General features: G+C 44.0%; 1 protein-coding gene across 3 annotated transcripts in view; it reads left to right on the plus strand.

Moving 5' to 3' along the window:
- Positions 1-4,197: 4,197 nt before the first annotated feature.
- The window catches only part of RASL12 (RAS like family 12), a 37,125-nt gene continuing 13,686 nt past the window's right edge, over positions 4,198-27,636 (plus strand). The window contains exons 1-5 of one of the 3 annotated variants that reach the window (XM_040414271.1): positions 4,203-4,823; positions 6,265-6,391; positions 12,043-12,099; positions 19,595-19,677; positions 27,044-27,234. In XM_040414271.1, the coding sequence (XP_040270205.1) occupies positions 6,268-6,391; positions 12,043-12,099; positions 19,595-19,677; positions 27,044-27,234 (455 nt within the window). In that variant the 5' untranslated portion in view covers positions 4,203-4,823; positions 6,265-6,267. Of the gene's footprint in view, positions 4,824-6,264; positions 6,392-12,042; positions 12,100-19,594; positions 19,678-27,043; positions 27,235-27,636 lie in introns of all 3 variants that reach the window. The other 2 variants (XM_040414272.1, XM_040414273.1) reach the window with 2 other exon arrangements.

Below are 27,636 nucleotides of genomic sequence, written 5' to 3' on the forward strand. Positions count from 1 at the left end.
TCCCAGGGTTCCACTGACAAGCTGGGCAGGCCCATTACTTTCTTAGGCCAGAGTCAGGTCTGCAACAACTTTAATGCCGGGGGCTGTAATTTCAACAGTTGTAGAGCTCTACATGTGTGTTCCCTCTGCTTCAGGGCCCACCCCCGCTCCAGCTGCCCGAAGAGGCAACGTAAGGCTCTATGACTGACCGACGTCAACGTCGAGCTCCTGGGCATCCTGTTGCAGGATCACCCCGATCGCCGGTCGGTGGAGTTCCTCATCACCGGTTTCGAGAAGGGTTTCAATACAGGGCTCATTGCCCTCCCTCAGGTTTCCTGGGAGGGAAGGAACCTGCAGTCGGCCATGCAGGATCCGGAGGCCGTGGCCACTCTGTTACAGGACGAGGTCCGCAAAGGGTTCCTGCTAGGCCCGTTTGAAACGATTCCCTTTGCCGAGTGGAGGATCAATCCTATCGGCCTAGTCTCCAAACAGGCATCAAATAAAAAGCGTCTAATTTACGACTTGTCTGCTCCACACATGTCGCCGATCCCCAGTCTCAACTCCCTGATCCCATCAGGGGAGTTCTCGATGTCCTATTCATCCATTGACGAGGCCATTCAGTTCATCCTGCTGGCTGGGGAAGGGTCTTGGCTGGCCAAGGCCAACATTGCGGACGCCTTCAAGCTACTCCCCATCCTCCCTCAGTTATGGCAGTATTATGGGTTGCATTGGGCAGACAGGTTTTATTTTGCTAACCGCCTCACATTTGGATCCAAAAGCAGCCCGTGGTTGTTCGACAAGTTCGCCTGTGCCCTACACTGGATCCTTGTCCATCATGGGGGGATGGACATGGTCATTCATTACTTGGATGACTTCCTAATCATCGAGAGGCCCCAGGGGCCCCCATCAGGTTTGAGGAACTTGCTCCAACTGTTCGCCAGGCTCGAGGTTCCGGTGGCATCCGCCAAGACAGAGGGTCCAGGCACTGGGGTTACCTTCTTGGGCATTACTCTGGACTCAGTCCGCATGGAGGCCAGCCTCCCCGCGACCAAGCTGGCCAAGGTCAGGGCCGCCGTTTCCTCCGCGGCCTCTTCTGGAGTTTTGTCCAGGCAAGAGCTCCAGTCCTTGTTAGGATTCCTTACTTGTACCTTCAAGATCATGCCACAGGGGAGGTCCTTCATCTCGCGGCTTCTCAATCTCCTCCCGACCGCTCCGGATCAGGACTCCACCGTCCGGCTGGATGGTCCCGCCATGGCGGATCTGCAGATGTGGCAAACCTTCCTGACCGGGTGGAATGGCATTTCGTTGTTCGTGCCATCCCCAAATGCAGCTTCCCCCACGGTTTACACTGACGCCGCGGGCTCCCGTGGGTTCGCGGCAATCTTCTATCCGCACTGGTTGGTCGGCAGCTGGCCGGTGGAGCTCCTGTCCGAGGCAGGGGCCATGAGGTCCTCGCCGCTATTAGAATTATACCCCATTGTGGCGGCTGCCCGCGTCTGGGGTCCGCTCTGGGCAAACAAATCAGTCGTCTTAAGGACAGACAGTCAGGTCCTGGTGGAAGTGATATCCAAGGGGAGGGCTAGAAATCTCAGGATGATGTCTATGTTACGTAGGCTTGTCTGGCTGTCCTTGGAGTTTAACTTCCACGTCTTTGCGGTCCACATCCAGGGAGCGCAGAACGTGGCGGCTGACGCCCTGTCCCGCTTTAACCTCGATATTTTCTTCCAGGAACTCCCAGAGGCAGATCCCGTCGGCGTCCCAGCTCCATCTTACAGCGCCCTCCTGCTGGACTAGAGCCCCTGATTGCAACCGCGCAGTCATTGGTCCGGCGGTCGCTAGCCACCAACACCGCCAGGAATTATGACACCGGGTTCAGCATGTTTAGACGTTTTGCTGACACTCATCCGCAGGGGGACATAGACGAGGTCACCTTCATCATGGCATTCATAGCCCATTGCCACTCCCATCGCCACCTCTCATACAATACCATCAAGCTGTATTTGGCAGGCATCCAGCACCACCGGATGCTCAGCGACCCCTCTGCCGGATCCATCTTTTCGAATCAAGCCATCAAAGCCACCCTCAGGGGTGTTCAGAGAGTCAGCACGGCAGTCCAGGTGCGCAGGCAACCGGTCTCAGGTGAGCTTTTCCGCAGGTTATCCGTAGCCCTGAATGGTCTTCCTTTTGGCCAATTCGCAAGCATCGTCACGAAGGCAGCCATGTATCTCGGGTTCTATGGGTTCCTCAGGCCCGGGGAATTCACCTGCAGCACCATCTCCCGAACGACCCTGCTAAGGCGGCATCTCGCATGGCACTCCGACCACTTTATTTTGTCTATTCCATTTTCAAAGACCAGTCAAACCGGTCCCCCCACGGAGGTGGAATTCTACCCTACATCTAACTGTTGGTGTCCTATCAAGGTGCTCCAGGAGCTCCTGGCCTCCCTTCAATCTCCCGCCTTAGATGGCCCGTTGCTCCCGGTCAACGGGAAACCCCTGTCTTCTACCATGTTCATCTCCAACATCCGCACCCTGGCCGCAGGTTTGGGTTACAACCCTAGCACGATATCCGGGCACTCATTTCGGATAGGGGCCGCGTCCGCAGCTTCCGGTCACCAGGTACCAGCGCACATTATCCGCAAGATGGGTCGGTGGAGGTCATCCTGCTTCTCAAGGTACATCCCGAATCCACGGGCAGAAGTATCCCGAGCCTTCCGTTCCTTGGCATTATAGGTCGCACCATACTGCAATAAATATGTTATACCCTGCACTTGCCGGTTCTCTTTTGCCCACTTATTCAGGCCTTACCTCGTCGCTGGCATCGGGCACACTCCAGCCAGTCGGGTGGGGACAGTCTATAGGCATGCCTATTCCATTTCTCGCCCAGCTCCTCCCACAAGTATTGAAGGCTGCGTGCAGCCTGTATTTGTGGGAGGGGCGCACTTACCTTATTTAAACCCCCTCCCACAAGCAGAAGGGCGCCCGGTTCTTGCCCTCCCTCCCATCCCTTTCTTCTTTCCTTCCTCTTGGGTGGCCCACTTATTCAGGCCTTACCTCGTCGCTGGCATCGGGCACACTCCAGCCAGTCGGGTGGGGACAGTCTATAGGCATGCCTATTCCATTTCTCGCCCAGCTCCTCCCACAACTACTCTTTGTATTGACGTTGACCGTATGTTTCGGTCCTTGCGGACCTTCTTCAGCGGTCTAATTATCTGTCATTGGTAGTGTGAAATGAAGAGACTGGATCATGATCTGCTGTAGAAGGTCCGCAAGGTCAACGTCAATACAAAGAGTTTTTATCCATTATTGATTATTTGCAAGTTTGTAACTGGATCATGAACTTTGTACTTTAATGTATCAATAAATTATCCAGAATTGAAAAAGAATAGTCTGAGTGCCGCAACTTCATACTACTGATTACGACTATTTAGTCCTTGCTGGTACCAACTTCTTTAGTGTGCGGTGCTCCATTCTCTACATTACTATCCTCAGGATAGGTCATCAATATCAGATCGTTGGGAGGCCAACACTCAGCACCGCCGCCGATCAGCTGTTTAAAGAGAAGGCTGCGCTCCTGCTCACCATCACAACCACAGTGGTGAGCAGGTGTAATTACACCTAAGCCATTACATTCACTTCTATGGGACAGCTCCTTCCTATTCAAGTGAAATTACACCTACTCACCACTGCGGTTGCGATGGCGAGCAGGTAAACAACGAAGAGAAGGCTGCGCTCGCAGGAGCCCTGTACTCATGACTGGTGGGGATACCAGCGGTCGAACGCCACCAATCTAATAGTTCTCCTTTAACCTGTGGAAAGGGGATAACTTGATGTAAGCGAAATACCCCTTTAATGTTCAGAATAAACATAAGATTCTACAAAGTGATCTGAAGACGTCTTTCTGCTGGTTCGTTCAGATTTTTGCCACTTTGTTACTATTGAATATGCCATGTATTTTTTTTCCGTGCTGTGTTATCATAGATAATATCTACATGCGCTGCAAATTGTGCACCATTATGATTTGTATTATGAATATTTTTCCAAAAATTTACGTCTTTTAGGGGACGCTTAAAAAAAAGTTTGTTCCTCACATGCTGGGCACAGCTGGGAATGTGAAGCCATGTAAACCGAGACGACCTCAATCGGATGATTGCAGTATTAGGTTTAGGGACAATTCTCTGGGTCTGGGGATGATCTGTGACACACAGAAGAGGATTCTCATTCTTCTCCTCTGGGGCATTGAAAAAAAAAACTTCCCATACAAGGAGTTTGGCAGAGGCCCAGACTGTCCAGAAAAGCAGATCAGCACTGCCCCGTATGCAGAATGATGGAACAGGAGACTGACTAAAGACAGCGAGAGGGAAACTGGGCACCGAGACATCTGGCAAGAGAACGCAGGACAATGAGACATCTCAGCAGCAGACAGGAGTCGCTGCACCTTGAAGGGAGGAAAGGAAAATCCAGGGAGAAAATCTAACGTTTTCTCCATATGATTCACTAGAGATACTTGTGTAGTAGACATTGAGTATCTGCGGAGACACCACAGTGGAAGCTAGGAACTTAAATTGACAAACACCTCACAAAATCAGCTGAGAGGGGGCGCTGTGTATTCCAGCTGTTGGGAAGCGGCAGCTGGAGTTGTGGTAGCACAAATCAACAGGAACTAAGTCAAGAGCCCAGAATTACACAGGATTAAGGAGCGATTCCTTCTGACTGCACCTTTCATCTCCACCATAGAGACCAGGACTGATGTATGAAGCTCCTGATACACAATGTGGATTTATAAAGCTCTCATTGAGGCTCGGAAAACCTAAGGGTTTCTAACTTTTCAGACCCCAATGCCAGGTGAGCAAACATTGCCTTTAAATGATAACAGAGCTGACATTTGGTAAAACTCACCGTGATTTAATAATATAAGGTGGGGGTCAGCAACTTCTGGCAGTCAGTCCAGCTGTTGTGATACTACAACTCCCAGCATGCACACTTGCTTGGATGTTCTTGAAACTTCCACAGACATGAATGCAGCAAGCTGGGAGTTGTAGTTTTGCAACAGCTGGAGTGCACAAGGTTGCGGACCCGTAATATATGTTTTTTTATTGGGATGTAAGTATCCAAACTCATACGTGACCTTTAAGAGTTAAATGACAAATACAGCACTGCTACATCTGCATTTAGTGATCTGGTAGGGATAAAGTAGTACAGAATATCCTAGCTGGGCTATCATATAGCTCTAAGCAATTATGGGGATCTAGAATATATAGATTAGTTATGTGATGAATATGATGCATATTTGATAGTGTAATTTCCCCCTATGCATATCTGGCATTTAACGTTTTTGGGGCTGCATTGTACGTGCGTTGTGATATTAATTTGACATCTTTGGGTCAGTGTGCCAATTTATAGCCATAGGCATGTCCGTGTAGTAAGTTTGCATGGACTAAGCAGAATGTACTCTAGACAGAGAATGTTTGAGCTAGGTATATATGCTATACATCAGTTCACTAGGTCTAAATCTCTTAGAAAACACAACAAGGCTAAAAACTGGCGCACAGTCTGGCACATTACACGCATAAATACTGTGCCCATAGTAAGGCAATATGTGATAAGCTATGCAGTACTGCTACGTAATAGACTATCCATGTCCTTTCTATTACTTCTACAGTGACAAGGTAAGCATCATACAGTGAAACCTCTTTGAGACAAGCACTCAAAACTACATTGAAGAGTGCTCTTCTAGGGGAGGTGGTCTTCTCAGAGAAGATGGCCACTATGTATGGCAAAACGGAAAATCTATCACAGGAAATCTGCCCAGGATAAGGGGTGGTCTTCTCAAAGAGGTGGTCCATTAGAAAAGCTTCACTGACATTATTCATAATATGGAATCTCCCAATAATCCAATAAATTTCAGAAATAAAAATCCAGTTATGGTCACCTCCAGTTACATATTAGAAAGATGAAAATATGCAGGAGCAAATTAGGACTGTTAAAATGTAATTGAATTAAATAGTGTTGAAACCGACCATAACATCAGAGGAGGAGTGATATCACTGGCTGACGCGTTTCAGACTTCATCCTTACTCTAGCTCTATCTGTGCACAGACCCTAGGTTTCATAAGGCCGGTATCTAATGAATGAGCTGACTTTTCATGGATCTTAGCCCCTCCAAAGCCCATTAGGTCCAACACCAGACAACCTTAACAAAAGTTGACAGTGGGGCACCTGTGCTCATGTACGGAATAGCTTGTTATCTCTATAAATCATTCTCTTTTCACTTTTATAACTACAGATAATGTCAATGATGTTTGGCAAAACCAGAGCAGTCAGTGCTTCCCATTTCTCTGCTTCCAATGACCGCAGCCTGCACTCAGAATGCAACCTCGTGCTGCTAGGGTGCCGGGGAGCTGGCAAGTCAGGTAAGACCAATGCACATTTAGATAATCTACTGGAATTCTCTTTATGGCCTTTCCATATGCAAAACAGAGATTTGAAATGCTTGCCATGTGGTGCTCTGCTTGCATCACTCCTTCAGTCCAGCTCCACACCCACAGAGAGGTATACCGCAGTTCTGGACTACTGGGCCATAGGCAGTCCACGTACCAGGCTGCACTTTGTATATATTATATATTCGCTTTTAACACACAATAGTTCTATAAAATCCCTTTGTATGAAACTGGAGGCATATGGAGATAAGGCCCCATGGACTTCTGAGAGTACTGTATTACAGGTTGCATGGAGCCATAATACCACTGTGTGCATGATTGCTTACTGTTAGAAAAAGAACAAAATGCTGAATATATATCAAACATCACGCGTGACACATTTTATCCAAGAAATACAAAGAGGCAGAACTCATCCAGTTCATTTTTTGGGATTTACATATTATTCACTGTTTGGCATTAATACTGTCATTATAAGTGTGCCAAGCATGGCAGTCATTGGCTGCAGAGTGGGACGTTTTCTGCTTCGCGGTCACCTTGGCCACTTTTGGACCTCTGTGTCATGTTGAAGCTGAACTAAATGTGGGAGCAGGATGGTCACCACTGAAGAGTAGAGACTTCAGGGCATTGCTCTTTTTCCTCTTTGTTTAATCCCCCCCCACCCCCACATACCCACTTTAAAGTAACAGAGCCCATTGCCCTGCCATTTATAATTCAGTGAGTATATGGGAATGTTTACTCCCAGGACACGGGTGCAACTGCTACCTTTTAACTCCTTATAGAATAGGTGCAGAAACTGGGGCCCGGGGGCCACATGCAGCCTGAGATGACATTTTGTTTAGCCAGCAACCATCTGGTCACGTGTAGTCTGCTGGCTGTTCCCATGTATTTTCAATGTCAGAGAGCAGTAGCATGTAATGTGTTGTACTGATGGTAAAATCTGTCGCTGTCGTTGGGATCCCCATATATCTGCACAATAGGGGTCTCCTAATTATGCATACATCTGGCTATCTCCATTGTAGTTTTACGGGAGTGATAAAACACACACAAACTACAACTTAGAGAGTCAGTACATGCATGAATTCTTGCTATCTGGTACCCCCATTCTCCAAATAAGTGGGGCCCTGGAAGTAGAACCAGCATCCATTAAACTTTTCATTTGCAATAAATGTGCCAGAAGGGAATATCCCTCTATGTTTTATTGTGGCCCTTCAAATTCATTAAATTTGGCAAAGGTTGTGCGCCCCAACTCTATAGCAGTGCTCCTGTTCATGCCGCCTGTTGTTTCTACATGTATTTAGAAAATGGACATACAAATGACAGGACTTCAATGGTCAAGCACACTTTTCTATGAAGAATACAATGTTAAAAATGGAAACCCTGCAATTAACATACAAAAGTGACTCACAGTAACATAAAATTCCTCAAGCAAAATCAGTGCCAAATATAATGTACAATTCATGAGCCATATCTGGTGCCAATAATAATATATATAATCTATACAATGCCAACAATAATAGGCTGAGCTTCATGTCATCTGGAGAAAATTGTGCCAGCTCTAGTGCCAACAATAATATGATTTGCTTCCCTGTTGCCAGCAATACAATGCTTATTGATACAGTATGTGGTGACAGCTATAGAAAAGTGTCATCAGCCACATATAATAACATGAATATAATGGATGCTGCACAGAACAAATTGAGATGTTTGCCATAACCCATTTATGTTGGCATTAGTAATATCCAGACCCACATAGTGGCGAGTACAATCGTTTGGATAGCTGGTGCTGAACAGAACTAACATCAGTGGAGATGGCATATACAGGTGAAACTCGAAAAATTAGAATATCGTGCAAAGTTCATTTATTTCAGTAATGCAACTTAAAAGGTGAAACTAACATATGAGATAGACTCATTACATGCAAAGCAAGATATTTCAAGCCTTTATTTGTTATAATTTGGATGATTATGGCTTACAGCTTATGAAACCCCAAAGTCACAATTTTGAGGTACCCTTTGCTCAGGGGGCATGAATTAATTAGCTGACTGGAGTGTGACACTTTGAGCCTAGAATATTGAACCTTTTCACAAAATTCGAATTTTAAGCTGCATTACTGAAATAAATGAGTAGACTTTTGCATGATATTCTAATTTTTCGAGTTTCACCTGTAGATGGAGCCTTTATAGTCCCTATACTTATCTAATATGAAGCTATAAGCATCTGATATCTTATGGTGCCTCCATAAACCACTGTACAATAATCTTCTCTACAAGCAATGTAAATGAAATGTACAGTACAGACCAAAAGTTTGGACACGCCTTCTCATTCAAAGAGTTTTCTTTATTTTCATGACTATGAAAATTGTAGATTCACACTGAAGGCATCAAAACTATGAATTAACAAATGTGGAATTATTTACATAACAAACAAGTGTGAAACAACTGAAAATATGTCATATTCTAGGTTCTTCAAAGTAGCCACCTTTTGCTTTGATTACTGCTTTGCACACTATTGGCATTCTCTTGATGAGCTTCAAGAGGTAGTCCCCTGAAATGGTTTTCACTTCACAGGTGTGCCCTGTCAGGTTTAATAAGTGGGATTTCTTGCCTTATAAATGGGGTTGGGACCATCAGTTGCGTTGAGGAGAAATCAGGTGGATACACAGCTGATAGTCCTACTGAATAGACTGTTAGAATTTGTATTATGGCAAGAAAAAAGCAGCTAAGTAAAGAAAAACGAGTGGCCATCATTACTTTAAGAAATTAAGGTCAGTCAGTCATCCGAAAAATTGGGAAAACTTTGAAAGTAAGGCCTATTTGACCATGAAGGAGAGTGATGGGGTGCTGCGCCAGATGACCTGGCCTCCACAGTCACCGGACCTGAACCCAATCAAGATGGTTTGGGGTGAGCTGGACCGCAGAGTGAAGGCAAAAAGGGGCAACAAGTGCTAAGCATCTCTGGGAACTCCTTCAAGACTGTTGGAAGACCATTTCAGGGGACTACCTCTTGAAGCTCATCAAGAGAATGCCAAGAGTGCGCAAAGCAGTAATCAAAGCAAAAGGTGGCTACTTTGAAGAACCTAGAATATGACATATTTTCAGTTGTTTCACACTTGTTTGTTATGTATATAATTCCACATGTGTTAATTCATAGTTTTGATGCCTTCATAGTCATGAAAATAAAGAAAACTCTTTGAATGAGAAGGTGTGTCCAAACTTTTGGTCTGTACTGTAAGTCTTCAGACCCTTTCATGTTCTCACATTTTGTTGCCTTCTACTAAAATAAATAAAGGTTTCCCCATCAATCTGCGCTCAATACCCCATAATGACAAACTGAAAAGAGACTTTTAGAATTGTTTGAAAATCTATTAAAAAGGATAAACAAAAATTTTGCATGGACATAAGTATTCAAACCCTTTGCTATGACATTTGAAGTTTTCCTGTAGGACCTCCCATTTCTCTTGATGATTCTTGAGATGTTTCTACACCTTGATTGGAGTCCACCTGTGGTAAATTCAGTTGATTGGACATGATTTGGAAAGACACACCCTGTCTATATAAGGTATCACAGCTGACAATCCATATCAGAACAAACACCAAGCCATGAGGATAAAAGACCTGCCTGTAGAGCTCCAGAGATCTGGAGAAGGGTACAAAAAAATTCTGCTGCACCAAAAGTTTCCAAGAGCTTTGAACAACCAGGACTTGCTGCCCCACCAAAGTAAGTAATCTGGGGATAAGGTCGTTTTTCAGAGAGGTGACTAAGAACCCAATGGTCACTCTGGCTGAGCTCCAAACATCCTGTGCGGCCAGAAATAAGCCTTTCCCCCAGTAAAAGACACCTGAAAGCTGCCCAGAGTTTGCAAAAAAAAGCACCTAAAAGACTCTCAGACTGCGAGAAGCAAGATTCTCTGCTCTGATGAAACTAAGATTGAACTTTTTGGCCTCAATTCTAAGTGTCATGTCTGGGGGAAACCAGGTACGGCTCATCACTTCTCCAGTACTAACCCTACAGTGAAGAACGGTGGTGACAGCATCATGCTGTGGGAGTGTTTTTCAGTGGCTGGGACAGGGAGACTGGCGTACATAGAGAAGGGCCCCATAGAAAGGATCAAACCAGGCCCCCCACATAGGACAGAAGGGTTACTGCCGAAACCCCTTTTAATGACCCTTGGGCCATTTTTTCCATTGCCTCATATGTTAAAAGTTGTTCCTTTAGAGGCTAGAGTCCTGACCAAGTTTTCACCCCTAGTAAAAGAGGGGATAATCCCAACTAAGACTGGGCCCCCTCTTGCCCTGGGCCCCATAGCAGTCGCGTGGTCTGCCATTATGGTAGTTACGCCCCTGCTGGTCATGGTTCAAGGAAAGCTGAATAGAGCAAAGTACAGAGATATTCTTCACCTCCACCATGACAATGATCCTAAGCAGACAAGTGAGTAAAGGATCTGAATACTTACGTCAATGCAATATTTTATTTTTTCCTTTTCAATAAATTACCAAAGATTTTTTACATTCTGTTTTCACTTTCTCATTATATTTAACATTTTTGCGCAAGGCTGCAACATAACACAATGTCTAAAGACTTTCTGAATGCATTGTACAGTATACTAAATGGTTTTGCTGCTCTGTTTCTTGCATTATCCCAAATCAAAGCATTTTTTCCTGAATAAAATAAATAAAAGCCATAAACATCGTTCCCCACTGTTTCCTCACACAGCTATAACTAAAATGTGTTGTTGTCTGTTTGTCTTTTAATTTTAGGACTAAACGTTGTGTTCTGCTACTATGCTGTTGTATAATATAACTTCCCTTAATGATTACTGACGAGTGCAATATGTAATGGAAAATGTCGCCCCCCGATGGTCTTAGAATGTATTCCAAGTTGATTAATATATGCATTCAGAATGGACTTCTTTAGTCAATAACATACCATTTCCAATTAATACCTCCCTCATTACTGACAGAAGGTTAGGTCATGTTACACTGACCATATATTAGTGATTTGATAGGTCTACTTTGTGAACAACTTGTCGTTAATGGTTGGTCTGTAAAGATGGTCCTTCGGACTACTTTCTGTGGTCCGGTCTAGGCTTCCATTGATGAGATTCTTATCTGTCATTTGGCACGAAAGACTGTTTAGCTAAAGCACTCGAAAACTACCAAATAAATCTTACATGACACATCAACTTTGTCAGGGTCGAACTGGCCTACCTGAGTAGCAGAGGATCCTCCGGAGGGCCCATTCTCTGAGGTCATAGTGGGACCCAAAGGTCCACCAAAAAAGAAAAAAAAAAGAAAAAAGAAATTTGAGCTAATCACTTGCCACAAGGGGGAACTTTTAATGATATGACTTTGGCCCCAGTCTGACACTGAACTTTGGGATAGATATCCGCTTTTGGTCATTGCGTGTCATCCCTACAATGGAAAAGCACACAAAGATGAAAATAAATGTTCTAACTTGGCCATTCCAGCTGTCCAGATTCTCTAATCTCTAATGTATAGTATAGCTAGCTTTAGTAGATATGAGATGATATGACTGATCCATTTGTTTCTATTTGGGTGATTCAACACTGTTCAGATTATGAAGCCTGTGATATAAAATCGTTAATAATTACTTCTTCTTCCCAGCACTGACAGTGAAGTTCCTGACCAGGAGGTTTATAAGTGAATACGATCCATTCCTTGGTGAGTATCCTATATCCTGGATGTAGAAATCGAACAGGGGACCATGAGGATTATAATTTTTCTACACATAATTATTACTTTCTTCTTTTTTCTGTTTTAAAATTATTAGCCTTATAGTTTTTTTTTTTAAATAGCTAAAAATCATGCTTTCTTAAATCCTACCTAAAGGGGTTTTCCGTAGGTACAAGACTGATGATCTATCTTCACAATAGGTCATTAGTATCATATCAGTGGTGGTCTGAATCCTGCCACACATGTCCGATCAGCTGTTTGAAGAAGCCACAGCTCTCCGTTATGGCCTCTTCCTAGGCCAGTGATGTCACGTTCATCGGTCACATGGCCTAGCTCAATCCCATTCAAGCGAATGGGCCTGGGCTGCAATACCAAGCACAGCCAGTATACAAGGTACGGTGCTGTGCTTGTTAAGCTGTGTGGAGGCTGTGCAGTGTCCCACTGCAGGGTTTTGTGTATTGTACTTTGCACATTGTATGTTCTATAAGTGTTGTATGGACAAAGCAAGAAATCCCCAGTTACTGTTGCTAGGTTGGGCTGGCACCACCCCTTCTTCTAGGAGAATAAGTTGGATCAGTTTAGTGAAAACTGTGAGTGAATGAGCAGAACAGATCAACACCTAGAGGGGATTCATCTCTGAGATTTGAAAAGCACCAAAGTGACAGCATATACTTTATGTCAGGCTTTGAGGGGATGAGTTACTGGATTCTACAGGAGGTTGAGTGCCATAGAAGAGAAAGTGCAGAGCACCTGTCAGTCAGTGAAGGTAACACATAACTGCCTGTTCTGGACTTCACTGTATGTTGGTGGAAGTAATCAGCTTCAAGTCCCCCATCATACTAAAGGAACCGACTGGCCATATGTTGAGAGACTGTATTTCACTGAGCATACCCTGGAAAAAACTGTTTAATCATAGTGAGAGAGATGGATTGCACACATTGGTTTATTAGGGAATATTGTGCAGACTATATAGAAAGAGACTTAAAGGGAACTTCTATTGTGCACACTGCCCTTCATACACAGCCTGGGGAAACTGTATATGACAACTGTGAAGATTGGACTTAATATATTCAGTATCTGTGTGAACCATCTACTGAACCGCTGCAGTAAAGTACAGTCCCCACGATCTAGGAACCTCTGCCTTACATCCCCAAAACTCACTACCACCTGGCAGAGTACCCCAAAACCAGAGGATGCCCCATGGGTAAGAAGGGTTTCCCCCTTCCCATCACTCCATAGCCCAGGGAGCGCCAGAACCAGAACTGCCACTGTGAGTATGACTACTCCCATTCTCTCCACCGCCCTCTGCAGCCTGTTGCAGCTGTAGCGCTCACCAGAGCTCCGCAGTCTCTTTAAACAGCTAATCAGCGGGGTTTTAGGAGTCGGACCACCACCGATCAGATATTGATGACCTATCCTTAGGATAGATAATTAATACTGTTGTACTAGAAAAACCCCTTTACTTTATCTGGTATTAATAAACCGTCACCCTAAAGTAGACTTTATTTTTCTATCTTAATCATTTACCTTTTTCTTACTGATCATCTATCCTTTGGATAGGTCATCAGCATCTGATCTGCGGGGGTCCAAAACCCGAAAAACCTCCCCGATCAGCTATTTGAGCAGGCAGGGGCACTCGCAGTAGCACCGCAGCCTTCTCACAGCTTCCCGCAGGCCAGTGATGTCACAACTATGTCATTCACTTCAATGGGGCTAAGCTGTGCCTTGGCCACGTGGCATAGTCGTGACGTCACTGAAACCTGTCACCGCAAAAATGCAGTGCAATATACAGGGAGCATATTATAGAGCAAGAGGAGCTGAGCAGATTGATATATCGTTTTGTGGGAAAAGTTTCAGAAAAACCTGCATTATATGCATCTAAATTCCTGCTCATTCTGGGCTATAATTTCTGACTTATCAAAAGGACCAGGAGTACAGTGATACAGTAGACGTGTCCCAACAGTGATTAGCTGCAGATACAATCCTCTTGACTCAAACTGCTTATCTGTACTATCTGTTGTTTGTAGATTCTCCAGTGTATGATATGAGATCTAGCTTCATGTTGGTTCACATCTCTACTTCCATTTCCATTTTTTTGTTTTGCCATAAGAACAGAAAAATGAAAATGATAGCAGTGCCGTATGATGGACACCAACGGCACCAGATGGATTTTATTGACTTATAATAGGTTTGTCATGGTGCCCATTATATTATTGAAAAATGAGTGCAGAATACCAATGCAGTTATGAACCTAGCTTTACACTGCTCTGCCTTCTGCTTGTTGAAGCTGACAGAAAGAAACCTATCAAAAACAGGAAGCAGGTCACAGCAGTGTGCAGCAAAATTACACAGAAATGCACTGAAGACTACGAGATGCGTGTTAGGGGGCTTTTAAAACTAAAGGACATTTCCATATCATTGATCTTTCACAACATAGGCATGTGTTGTGGCACTCGAGCTCTGTGCTGTAACTTTGGTAGGAGAGGGCAGAACAGAAGTTAAGAGCCATTTTTGGTGCCATACAGGCAGACTGTGTGCAGTGACCACATGAGATGCCTAGGAGACGTGCTGTTGTCCCGAGGGAGGGAGTAGGCCTGAACTGGTCTTCCATAGAAGCTGTAGGCTGGAGGTTGAGCAAAGTGGCAATATGTGGAGGCTGAGTGGTGGGTCGTCTGAAGTTTAGACAGGCACCAAGAGCATACTTACCAATATTGCAGTTAGTAAATTAGAGGTATGTAATCACCGTGCCAGGAATGACCTAACCAAACAGTGACCACCCACTTATGGGTTGGGTTATATTAAGCCATGTCCATTTTCAGTCCAGCACTGTGTGAATTTGCCAGGACTATCTCTGTAAATTAGGGAACAGTCCCTACAAATTCACGACTGTTGGCATCAATGCCAGAGATTCAGAAGTGCCAGAGCAGTATGGCATAGCAAGATTTCAAATTTCCTGCGGACTGTTTGGACTGCGTGAGATCAGCCGTGAGACTGTGTGATATCTTTGGCCCTGTGAGGACTGAAGCCTGACCTTCTAAATTTTCCCTGATGAGCCCTAATACCTGGGACAAAAATATGTCATGTCAGGAGGACAACTGGTGTTAGGGGCATGATATGCTGTGAAGATACCACAACGCTCACCAGAGCTCTGGTGGGCACAATGGCCTTTTCCAGCAGCTGTTTAATATCAGAATGGCGGGATCCGACTACCGGGATAGGCGATATTGATGAGGATATCCAAATTCTTGGATAACCCATTTAATAACTAAACCTAGTACTATGTGCATGATGGGTGACCTGACATTTACAGCATGTGAACATCTTGAGATGTTGTCAGCTGGAAAATAAGATATATTTGGAAGGAGAACCATGCCAGGGAGTTTTTACAGAAGAGGAAAGTTATCTGGACTCTGTCTTGTGGGAATTAATTGTCTTCATTAATGTGACAAGATGCAGAAATTGGTCAGGAATCGGGCTGATTAATGGCAGAGATTAAAAATATGTGAATCTTTCATCTGATGCTTAAATAAGCCTCAAGTGCCCAGAAAGGCTGTGAAGTAAATGTTTTCAATCACAATTTGTTGAGAACATTTCTCCAAAGGAATGTAATTCATTTTCTGTCAGATCTATTGACTCCGGTCCAGGGCATTCATATTTAATTAAGTGGATGAACAGTTTCTTCCATATGTTAGTCCTCCCATTTATCCATCACTGGAGCACACCCCAGGATCTAGAATATAGGCACATTGATATACTGCAATAATGCGGTGCGGCAATACAAAGCGTCTGATGGGGAAACCATAACATTTTTTATCCACGTGTATAATAAAATGTCAGTTTTATGGATATTAATATCAGTTTCCATTGAGTAGCAAATGTCATGTGTTGAAAAAAGGTGTTTGTCATATGACTCTACCTCTTGGAACATTATGTTGGATTATCTTTGATTTTACATTGAAACATTACACAGCCTAACAGCTCTGCTACATTAAGGCTATGTAAGACCGTGAACCGGGGAGGGCTCCCCAGGATACAGCGAAGTCACAGACAAGAAAGGAAACACCGACACCAGCATTTGTGCAAAAACAAACATTTTACTGAACAGTAGAATTAAACACAATCTCAAATGTAGTGAAAATGTCCTGAAGTTACATACGCTCGTCTTGAACACCGAGACCCCTGTGCTGCATAGCATGGCACCCCAAGATGGCCGAGAGACACCACTTGCAATGCTTTACCTATTACGAGCACAACTATCACTGCGTCGCTTACCTATTATTACCCTAGAGAATGGTAATAATTGTGTGGGATGCAAGATACAGGCGACCCGCGGTGCAGTACAATAGCTCACAATCTTATAGGTATATACTATAATTTTCCCTTCCCTTGTTCCCAAACGACACTGTTGCACGTGTCCTTAATACTCCCAGCCTAGATGCTGAAGTAGATTTGTAACACAGTCCTTGTAGCACGATCCTTGCAACCTGCTGCACACCGAATACCTATCTATCTGACTAAATGCAGGCATCGATCACAGTCTCTCGTATATCTAGGCTCCCACAATTTACTGCGGTGCGTGCACAATCTGGCTTATCGACGACCCGGGTATGGTCTTTATCCGATGGCAACTTAAACCAAAGTCCTTCCATCCACCATGAGGCCCTGCAGAGTCTGTAGCCATGTTCCACGGCTCTTCCAGCCTTCCGGGAACCGATCCTCTCTCTCCTGGACGACATCTGGTTCGCTGACAGTCATCAGTCACTTCCAACAGTGATCCTGGCCACTCCAAGTCCCACTGATGCGAGAATGTCACTCGATGCTGTCTCCCAGCCTCTGTCCAAACATGTCTGCTCAGCTCACCATTTCCTGCTTCTTCTCAGCAGTAGCAGCAACATGAGCATCAGCTCCACCTCTTATGCATATTCAAATATTCATATTCAAAAACTTAACTGTGTGAAGGAACCTCTAGTGGTTAAAGAGCACAATAACAACTCTAATAAGTAAAAAAAAATCCACATCAACAGAATTAGAAACCGTATTTAAAGGGTTTCTGTCATCAGAAAAATTGTTATGTAGCTGGCTGACATTAACGATGTTCTAATGTCACCAGAACATAACTGTATGACTTATATCTCCCTGCCTGCCGCCGTTCGCTCTAAATAACGACTTTTGTAATATGCAAATTAGCCTCTAGGTGCTAGGGGGGCGTTGCTGCAGCACCTAGAGGCTCCGTCCTCTCACGGTTTGGCACGCCCTTCTAAAGGTGATTGACATCCTCTGCCTCCTCCGTGCCCCGCAAATACCGCGCCATGCGCACGTCCACATGTAATTTAATTATAATCTTTGTAATATTCAGAAGATTTTATAGGTTATTTATGGTTCAGGTCATACAAAATAGACCCTAGGGGCAAATAATTGACTCCCTGGCCCTTACACGGAATAGCGTAGTCTCATGAAATATCCGCTTTAAACCCTTTCTGCTTCCCCCATGCATCCAAGGCATAAATCTTTTGGTCTATGGTCTGTAAAAATGGGCAGATGCCACGCTGAGCTGATGTGGTTCTTAGCTTTCATACACTGATGGAAAGAACTAAGCCAAGTGCTCTGGTCCTGGCCGTCTGCCTAGATTTGCATTAAAACTTTGATACAGTGTGCGTTGCCAGGACTCTTACAGAGGTACATGCACTGATGTACACGTCTAGCAGAGTTTCACTTTGGAACAGGACAGCATTTTCTACTGTATCAGGTCTCATACACACAAACGTATCTGATTTGCGGTCCGAAAATCGCAGATCCGCAAAACATGGATCATCTGTGTGTTTTTCGCATCCGTATGTCCGTTCCACAAAAGAATAGAACATGTCATATACTTGTCTGCAAAATGAGGACCACGGACCCAGTGGTCGTCATTGGATGCAACACGGATGGTATCTGTATTTTGTAGAACCACAATTTGCGGACCGCAAATTACATCCCATCGTGTGCATGAGGCCTTAGGCCCCTTTCACACGAGCAAGTTTTCTGCGCGGGTGCAATGCGTAATGTGAACGCATAGCACCCGCACTGTATCCTGACCCATTCATTTCAATGGGTCTGTGTACAAGAGCGTTTTTTTTCACACATCAGTTCTGGGTTGTGTGAAAAATGCAGCATGTTCTATATTTTGCATTTTCCACGCCGCCCTGACCCCATAGAGGTAAATGGGGCTTCAGTGAAAAACACATTGCATCCGGAAGCAAGTGCGGATGAAATGCGTTTTTTAACTGAAGGTTGCTAGGAGATGTTGTTTGTAAACCCTCCGTTTTTTATCACGCGTGTGAAAAAAACCCATCAAAACACATTGCACCTGCCTGGAAAAAACTGAACAACTGAACGCAATCGCAGACAAAGCTGACTGAACTTGCTTGCAAAATGGTGCGAGTTTCACTGAACGTATCCTGAACGCATCCAGAGCCAATCCGTCACGCTCGTGTAAGGCTACTTTCACACTAGCGTTCGGATGTCCGCTTGTGAGCTCCGTTTGAAGGCTCTCACAAGCGGCCCCGAACGGATCCGTCCAGCCCTAATGCATTCTGAGTGGAGGCGGATCCGCTCAGAATGCATCAGTCTGGCAGCGTTCAGCCTCCGCTCCGCAGGCGGACCCCTGAACGCAGCTTGCAGCGTTCGGCTGTCCGCCTGGCCGTGTGGAGGCAAACGGATCCGTCCAGACTTACAATGTAAGTCAATGGGGACGGATCCGTTTGAAGATGACACAATATGGCTCAATTTTCAAACGGATCCGTCCCCCATTGACTTTCAATGTAAAGTCAAAACGGATCCGTTTGCATTATCATAAACAAAACAAAAAAATTTTTTTTTTTTTTTCATGGTAATGCAAACGGATCCGTTCTGAACGGATCTAAGCGTTTGCATTATAGGTGCGGATCCGTCTGTGCAGATACCAGACGGATCCACAACTAACGCAGGTGTGAAAGTAGCCTAAAAGAGGCCTTAGTCACATTTTTCCAAGAAAATCTTCCTGCTTAGTCTATATTTTACCTCATATAAAAGATAACACTAAAGATAATACAAGTATATAGAGGTCACTATGCAAGCAATAATCAGATAATATAAAAACAGGTGTTTTTTTTTTTCCATGGACAAAATCATTTACATTTGGACAGGATGAGAATCTTCTTTAAATGTATTAAGTTTAGTAGAAACTTTAATACTGGTAGAGGGACAAAAGGACCTGCCCTGCACTGAGAACTGCACTGGTGTAGAGGGGACACGGTAGAGGTAAAGGTGTAGTAATATAAGCAGTGATAATGAATTAAATGTCCATTTGTCCGTTATCAGGGACCAAATGTTGACGAGCAGGCCTTCTGAAAACCCTGTTCTGGCCACCATGAGAGATTGCCCCATGCCCGGTGTATGACATAAAGCACCATAGTAATTTTCTTACCGATCTATGCTAATGCAGTTAATGACTTTTTGTCTGCAGAGGATACATATACTAAAGAAGAAATTGTAGACCAGGAGCCGGTTCTTGTAAGAGTTATGGACACAGCTGATCCGGTGAGTACGGTATGTGAAAGAAAAAAGATGGTCGGTCAGGAGATATAAGAGTAACCCCTAAATACTGCTCAAGTGCAAGAATCAATAAACTGTAAGGGGCAGTATACTAAGACTAAAATTCACTTTTAATGAGATATAGGAGATAAAACAACGGCCCCACAGACAAACTACACATAAGACCTGTGCACACTCAGCAGGTGTGCTGAGTGGTCAAAAGACAGTTAGCAAAAAAACACACACATATATAGGTGATGGACTAGACTGATGATAAGAGGAGACGGGCAAAACAGTATAGATACCAAATAGACTGGCCCTATTGCCTCCCTGCTTGTCCTAAATCACCCTATAGATAGTGTCCAAAGGACGGGGTCCAAAAAGCCCCGCAAGGGGTGGCCCAGACTGGAACTCTCTCCCTGTTGAGTGACCCTGATGAGGCCCTAACAGAGGGGAGAGTATCCGTCCAAAGGATTGGCATATACATACAAAAAACAAAGAAAATGAGAAAAAATGTAACCCCACTCAGTCACCCCAGGAAGGGTAAAGAGGGTGGGCAAATACTCATGTGTCCTCATGTGTTGTTTTATCTCCTATATCTCATTAAAAGTGAATTTTTAGTCTTAGTATACTGCCCCTTATAGTTTACGGTATGTGAAAGAGCTCAGTCTCAAGTCCTAACAAGTCATGCAGATTTTCAGACTTTTTCCAGGGGAACCCTTTATTAGTCTTTTTATTATTTGTCATGTTTATGAAGTAATTTTTTCTATATTCCAAAAACTGATCTTGTCTTTAGGTCAGTGATTCTACAAAAGCAGGTGTTTCTTAGTGATAAATAGATGTCAGATACCCGTAGTTAGGACTCTTTCACAAGTCCTCGTCTATGATGACATCTGTGACATGATGACATCTGTGTTTGGTCCGTGTGTTTGTTTTTTGCCCTCCATGTGTCATTCCGATTCCATGAACACTGACAGACCATCTCCTACCAATGGTCCGTAAAAATCACTGACAGAACATAGATGCCATCCATGTTGTGTCAGTGGTTTTCATGGATCCATAGGCTTCAATAGGTGTGTTTGGTCCACATCACAAACCAAATCAGTGCATGTCTCCATTGTTTTTCATGGACCCATGATCCATGGAAAATCACTGATTTGTAAATAAGAACATTAAAGGGGGTTATCCACTGGGTCACGTGCTGCACGAGCGACAGGTCACTGCTGCGTCCAGTGATTGTCTGCAGCAGTCACGGCAATGGCGGGGACCAGGTAAGTATGTACCCCACTGCGGCTTGGCCACTGTTTGAGGTCTTTTTAAGTCTCAGATAACCCCCTTAAAATCAATGGGTATGAGTGCTGTCCGTGAGAAGGCATGGGTCTGTGATTCATTCACATGTTAAAGAGGCTTTAATGTGTGTTTAGGCCAGATATTGGTGAATCAATGACATTGAGTTGTGATTTATGATGTGATCTTATGTGCAGTGACTAGTGTTGAGCGAATCGAAGTATCTGGAATTCGATCTGAAGTTTGGGAAAAATTTGATTCGCAATGAATCCGAATTTCCTTGCGCTTCATGCTAATGAATCGTTTTTTTCCCCTAAAATGGCTTGTACATATGTTACAAAGTGAAAGTAAGAAGCCCGGGAACTCAAGATCACCCATAATCCATGCAGACAGCCAATCAGCAGCTAACCAGCCCTTGTGATGTCACAGCTCATTAAAAGCCTCATCTTGCTCAGTCTCCGCCATCTCATTGTGAACTGGGCATAGGAAGAGATGTCGCAAGCGCTAGGGACAGTGTTGATAATTGTGTAATATTGGATAGGGAGAATGCAGGGAAAGTACAGGGACTGTAAAGGGAGATTGTAGGGAGAGTTTTTAAACACTGTTGTAGGGAGGGCATAGGGAGACTGCAGGGACAATAATCTGAAGCTGAAGCGATCCATAGGAGACAGCACAGTTTGCATCAATCCCTGTGTAGGGCACAGAGCTATCTAATTCAACAGTGCCCACCTTGTTTAATAGATAATTCTATTAGGCCTTGATTCTCAAATTGGGGTGAATAAGCTGTCTAATTCACAGTAACTGTTTCACTGTCAGAAAGGACAAGCTATACATGTTGCTGCAATGCCCAGTGATGTACACCAAAATACACTCTCCCTGCAGGCTGTGATATAGCCGATTTAATTTGGAACAAAGCAAACTTCTTGAAAAATTTCAGCGAAGCGCCCAAATAGAATTTTTGAAAACTTCTCTCATCTCTAGCAATGACATATGGTCATCCTTCAAGGGACTGAAATGGCTCCATCATGTAAAAGGAAATAATTCAGAGGGTCCATTCTTCATTTATATAGAGAAAGTGTACATTGCCTATAAATGTCATGTCTGCTGTTATTATTATACACACAGGTCATATCCACATCATGAATAAGAACTTATAGTTTTGCGAATCAAACCTCAGATGGGGTTGTTCATATCTTTACATCATGGACTTGTTGTTGGCCCAAGTCAGAACCTGGGCTCACTAAAAGATCCCCCTGCTCCCATTTACTATGAAAGCTCACATAACTCATAGCATCTGCTGAATACAGGATAATAACACAAAGATATATATTGAGTCAGTATTCTGCTAGGATAATGTGCTTGTGGATATACAGATTTCCCAAATGATTAATCTATAGTTAGCCCACAATGAAGGTCGTAGCCTCAAATGCAGAAGTACCAGTAGTAGCACAGTTTTTACAATTTTTTAATAAATTATTTTTGCATTTAAGTCATCATATATAAGTTGTGTTGTCAATGACCGATGAAGGGTTAATTCTGAAGCTTGCTTTGTGCTGGACCCATAGGATAGTGAGCCTTTTGTTGGATACAAATAGCTTTGGATCTTGTGGACTCAGGTTGTTAGACAGACAGAGTGCTCCTGTATTGGACAATGAATCTTTTCATCTGAGTCTCGGGCAAATTCAAAGGGGCCTTTGAAGTGAGTCAGAAATGATGAAGATCTCTTGGTATTAGCTGGAAATGTGCAAGCTATGAACTGTATTATCTGTATTCAACCCTGCTGACCTTGGCTGAGGACTCGCTGACCAGAATATAATCCCAGAGGACAGAAATCCACCATGAGGTCAAGGGATTGGAGTTCACTGACATTCTGATTCACTGTGACTTTTAATAATTGTTAGAAAACGCAAAGAGAAATAAATTAGCTATAGGCGTGACAGTAAGCACCTTCACCAGGCACCCCATTTGATAAAATCATATTTACTACAGTTTAACATCTGCTACATGTGAACACAGCACAATTTTCATTAAAGGGAACACTCTGGACAAAACGTATTCACTGTGCAGGGCCTGAGGGACAGAGCAAAGAAGAATAACGACCAGGTGTTATGTAAGGTGGGGGGAAATGAATCAACCTTGAAGTGGGAGCTGCTCCCCCTAAGTTAGGAACGGTGCTGTCGCTCCGACACTGTACTGCTTCTCCTGGGAGAGACAGCAGGGAAGAAAATGCCAGTCTGGGATGCCTTTAAGAGGCTTTCCGTTTTTCTTTCTGTCATAATAGAAGTCTATGGGAATCATAACGGATCCGTCTGGTTCCTTACAGGGAATAGCGTAGTCTCAAGAAATTTTAAACCCTTTCTGCTTCCCCCATGCATCCAAGGCGTAAAAATGGGCAGATGCCACGCTGAGCTGATGTGGTTCTTAGCTTTCATACACTGATGGAAAGAACTAAGCCAAGTGCTCTGGTCCTGGCCGTCTGCCTAGATTTGCATTAAAACTTTGATACAGTGTGCGTTGCCAGGACTATTACAGAGGTACATGCACTGATGTACACGTCTAGCAGAGTTTCACTTTGGAACAGGACAGCATTTTCTACTGTATCAGGTCTCATACACACAAACGTATCTGATTTGTGGTCCAAAAATCGCGGATCTGCAAAACAGGGATCATCTGTGTGCTTTCCGCAACTGTATGTCCGTTCCACAAAAGAATAGAACATGTTATATACTTGTCCGCAAAATGAGGACCACGGACCCAGTGGTCGTCATTGGATGCAACACGGATGGTATCTGTATTTTGTAGATCCACAATTTGCGGTCCGCAAATTACATACCATCATGTGCATGAGGCCTTAGGCCCCTTTTAAACAAGCGAGTAATGTGAATGCATAGCACCCGCACTAAATCCTGACCCATTCATTTCAATGGGTCTGTGTACAGTTCTGTGTTGTGTGAAAAACGCAGCATGTTCTATATTCTGCATTTTTCACGCAGCCCTGGCCCCAAAGAAGTGAATGGGGCTTCAGTAAAAAAAAGCATTGCATCCGGAAGCAAGTGCGGATGCAATGCGTTTTTCACTGATGGTTGCGAGGAGATGTTGTTTGTAAACCTTCAGCTTTTTATCACGCGCGTGAAAAACGCATCAAAACGCATTGCACCCGCGCAGAAAAAACTGAACAACTGAATGCAATCGCAGACAAAACTGACTGAACCTGCTGTGCTGAATGGGTCTGCGATCCCTCCGTTCCGCAATTTCTATCTTTTTGCGGTGCGGAGGCACGGAACGGAACCCCAGAAAGCACTCCATAGTGCTTCCATAGTGTTCCGTTCCGTGCTTCCGTTCCGCATCTCCGGATTTGCGGACCCATTGAAGTGAATGGGTCCGCATCCGTTATGCGGAATGCACAGGGAACGGTGCCCGTGTATTGCGGTCCACAATACGGCAACAGGCAGCACACGTTCGTGTGAACGAGCCCTTAGTCACATTTTTCCAAGAAAGTCTTCCTGCTTAGTCTATATTTGACCTCATATAAAAGATAACACTAAAGATAATACAAGTATATAGAGGTCACTATGCAAGCATGTTTTCCGTCTTGCATAACGGGAACCAGACGGATCCGTTATAATTCCCATAGACTTCTATTATGACAGATCAAAACGGAATGCCTCTTAAAGGCTTCCGTTTTGACGTCCGTCTCATGGATTCCGTTATTTTCCGTTATAACCATGTTATAACAGAAAACAAGATGGAATCCATAACGGTGATGTGAACCTGCCCTTATTGGCGTATATACATTTCTCATATCCTTTTACTATACTGTATATGTTACATTTTCCCTCTTTGATATACATGGTGGTTCAGTCGCCCTCCAACCTCTGGCAATAACCAGTCTCGCTAAGAACAACACTTGTGAGGAACTCCTTTTTAGCCTTTAAGATTTTTAAACTATTTAAATCTCCAAGAATGGCACACTAAATAGTAAAGGGGACTTGCATCTTGAGATTATCTTCTATCTTCTTATACACTAATTGCCAAAATTGGCTCACTTTTGGGCAGGACCAAAGAAGATGGACAAAATCTGCCATTATGCACCTACACCTATGACATATTACTGAAGCTCTGGGTCCCAATTTTTTAATTAGGATTGGGATCACATACAGTCTATAAATGACATTTTATCTGAACCATCCTGTCAATCAGCATGATGAGAGCGTGGCCAGAGGGGGGAGAACAGAGCCTCTAGGAGCAGGGGCAACACCCCCATTGCTCCGAGAAGCTCATTTGCATGAAATAAAAGTTCAGTTTTCACAAAAACAGAGGCACATAAAAAGAAGGGACACAGACTGTTAGCCTCAGCTGACATTAGCACATGTCTACAGCCAGCCAGTGTAATAACCATGTTCCTGATGGCAGAAGCCCTTTAAGCGCCAGGCGATCTGAGTCACCCCCTTCAGCATGGGCATTTGATGTGCCCTGTACAACCGCATATGTAACGCACACCTAAGATAGGACCTAGTGTTCAAAGAGAATAGGGCTAACAACAATACCAATCACAGCCCATGCATGAGAGTGGCGCGGTTTTATGATCTCATACAAACAGGTGGCTATGTTTGGTATGGCTGAGTGAGCATGTGAGGATACTTTCACACTAGCGTTTTTGCTGGATCCGTCATGGATCAGCAAAACCGCTTCCGCCATGATAATACAACCACCTGCATCCGTTATGAACGGATCCGGCTGTATTATCTCTATAATGGCCATGACGCATCCGTCTCTAAAACCATTGAAAGTCAATGGGCGCCGGTTCCGTTTTCTTTTGTGTCCGAGAAAATGGATCCGGCGTGAAATACAATGTAAGGCTACTTTCACACTAGCGTTTCTATTTTCCGGTATTGAGATCCGTCATAGGGCCTCAATACCGGAAAAAACGCTTCCGTTTTGTCCCCATTCATTGTCAATGGGGACAAAACGTAACTGAACAGAACGGAATGCTCCAAAATGCATGCTGCGATTTTCTTTCCGTCATGGGATGCAGAGCAAAATGGATCCATCATGACCCACAATGCAAGTCAATGAGGACAAATCCGTTTTCTCTGACAAAATAGAAAACGGATTCGTCCCCCATTGACTTTTAATGGAGTTCATGACGGATCCGTCTTGGCTATGCTAAAGATAATACTACCGGATCCGTTCATAACGGTTGCAGACGGTTGTATTATCTGAACTGAAGCATTTTTGTTGATCCTTGCCAGATCCAGCAAAAACGCGGCATCGAAACGCAACCAAACAGAACGCAATGCACTCTGTTCCATTCAGTTTTGTCCCCATTGACAATGAACAAAATTGACAAAACTGAAGCGTTTTCCTCCAGTTTTAAGATCCTATGATGGGAAGCCAAACGAAGATGTGAAAGTAGCCTTATTCTAGTAGTGCCACTGCCAAGCGCTATGCCACTTATATGTTCAGAAGGAAAAACGATGTAAGGAATAAAATGATTATTACTAGGGATGAGCGAATCGACGAAACATCCAAAATCGATTTGCATAAAACTTTGTTCTAATACTGTACGGAGCTCCGTACAGTATTAGAATGTATTGGCTCCTATGAGCCGAAGTTATTACTTCGTGAAGTCTCGCAAGACTTTGCATAATAACTTCAGAAATCAATTTCTACTGTAAAAAACATTTCCCAAACTCGAGTTCGGTTCCAAGTTAGTAGAAATTCATTTATGAAGTTATTATGCGAAGTCTCGCAAGACTTCGCAAAGTAATAACTTCGGTTCATAGGAGCCAATACATTCTAATACGGTACGGAGCTCCTGCTCCGTACAGTATTAGAACGAAGTTTTATGGAAATCGACATCCGAAGTTGATTCGCTCATCCCTAATTATTACCATAATGTCCGACCCTTGTTTCTCTCTCAGTCAGGATGTCTCCACACACAGGACCTCCTGCAGGGGATATAACATATGCATGGGATGCAATGGGATACAACCTATCATATTTTTCAGTAATGTGGTTGCCTGATTGCGTCCTTTTATCTGTTTTAATAAATGCTACATTTTTATTAACTGACCATTTATTTCTGTCGTAGGATGGGCCGGTGAATCCTGAGCGCTACCTCCACTGGGCTAACGCCTTCCTGGTGGTATACAGCATTGATAACAGGAAGAGTTTTGAAGCGTGCTGCCAATATTTAGAGATCATCTCTCAGCATAACAAGGGAGCAGTACATGAGAGCCCAGTCCTGTTACTAGGGAACAAGCTGGACATGGAACGATATAGGTATCGCCCCTATCCCCATACTACTGCTATATGTGTATGTTTAACAAGGTGTGCATGGGGGTTACTGAGTGGACCTGTAGTGCACACTGATGCAGTACAAACCGTAGGGCCTACATTCACCCAATAGTTAATGGGAATCTTAAAGAAAAAAACAATTCTGGAGAATCTGTTCTTAGAACTATCTACTATGCCGTTCCTCTGTTATTCCTTCTTGAAATGTTTGACTAAATTGACAATTGTGTTTCACCATTACCCTTGTCAATAGGCTGTGTCTCTACATACTCTGACAGTGTGAGCACTAGTTGCAGCATCAGTTTTTCTGCGGGGCCACGGAATGGAGCAACGGATGCAGACAACACACAGAGTGCTATTCCGCATCTTCTGCAGCCCCGTTGAAGTGAA

Source organism: Bufo bufo, chromosome 1 (assembly GCF_905171765.1).
Source record: "Bufo bufo chromosome 1, aBufBuf1.1, whole genome shotgun sequence".
Lineage (NCBI taxonomy): Eukaryota > Metazoa > Chordata > Amphibia > Anura > Bufonidae > Bufo > Bufo bufo.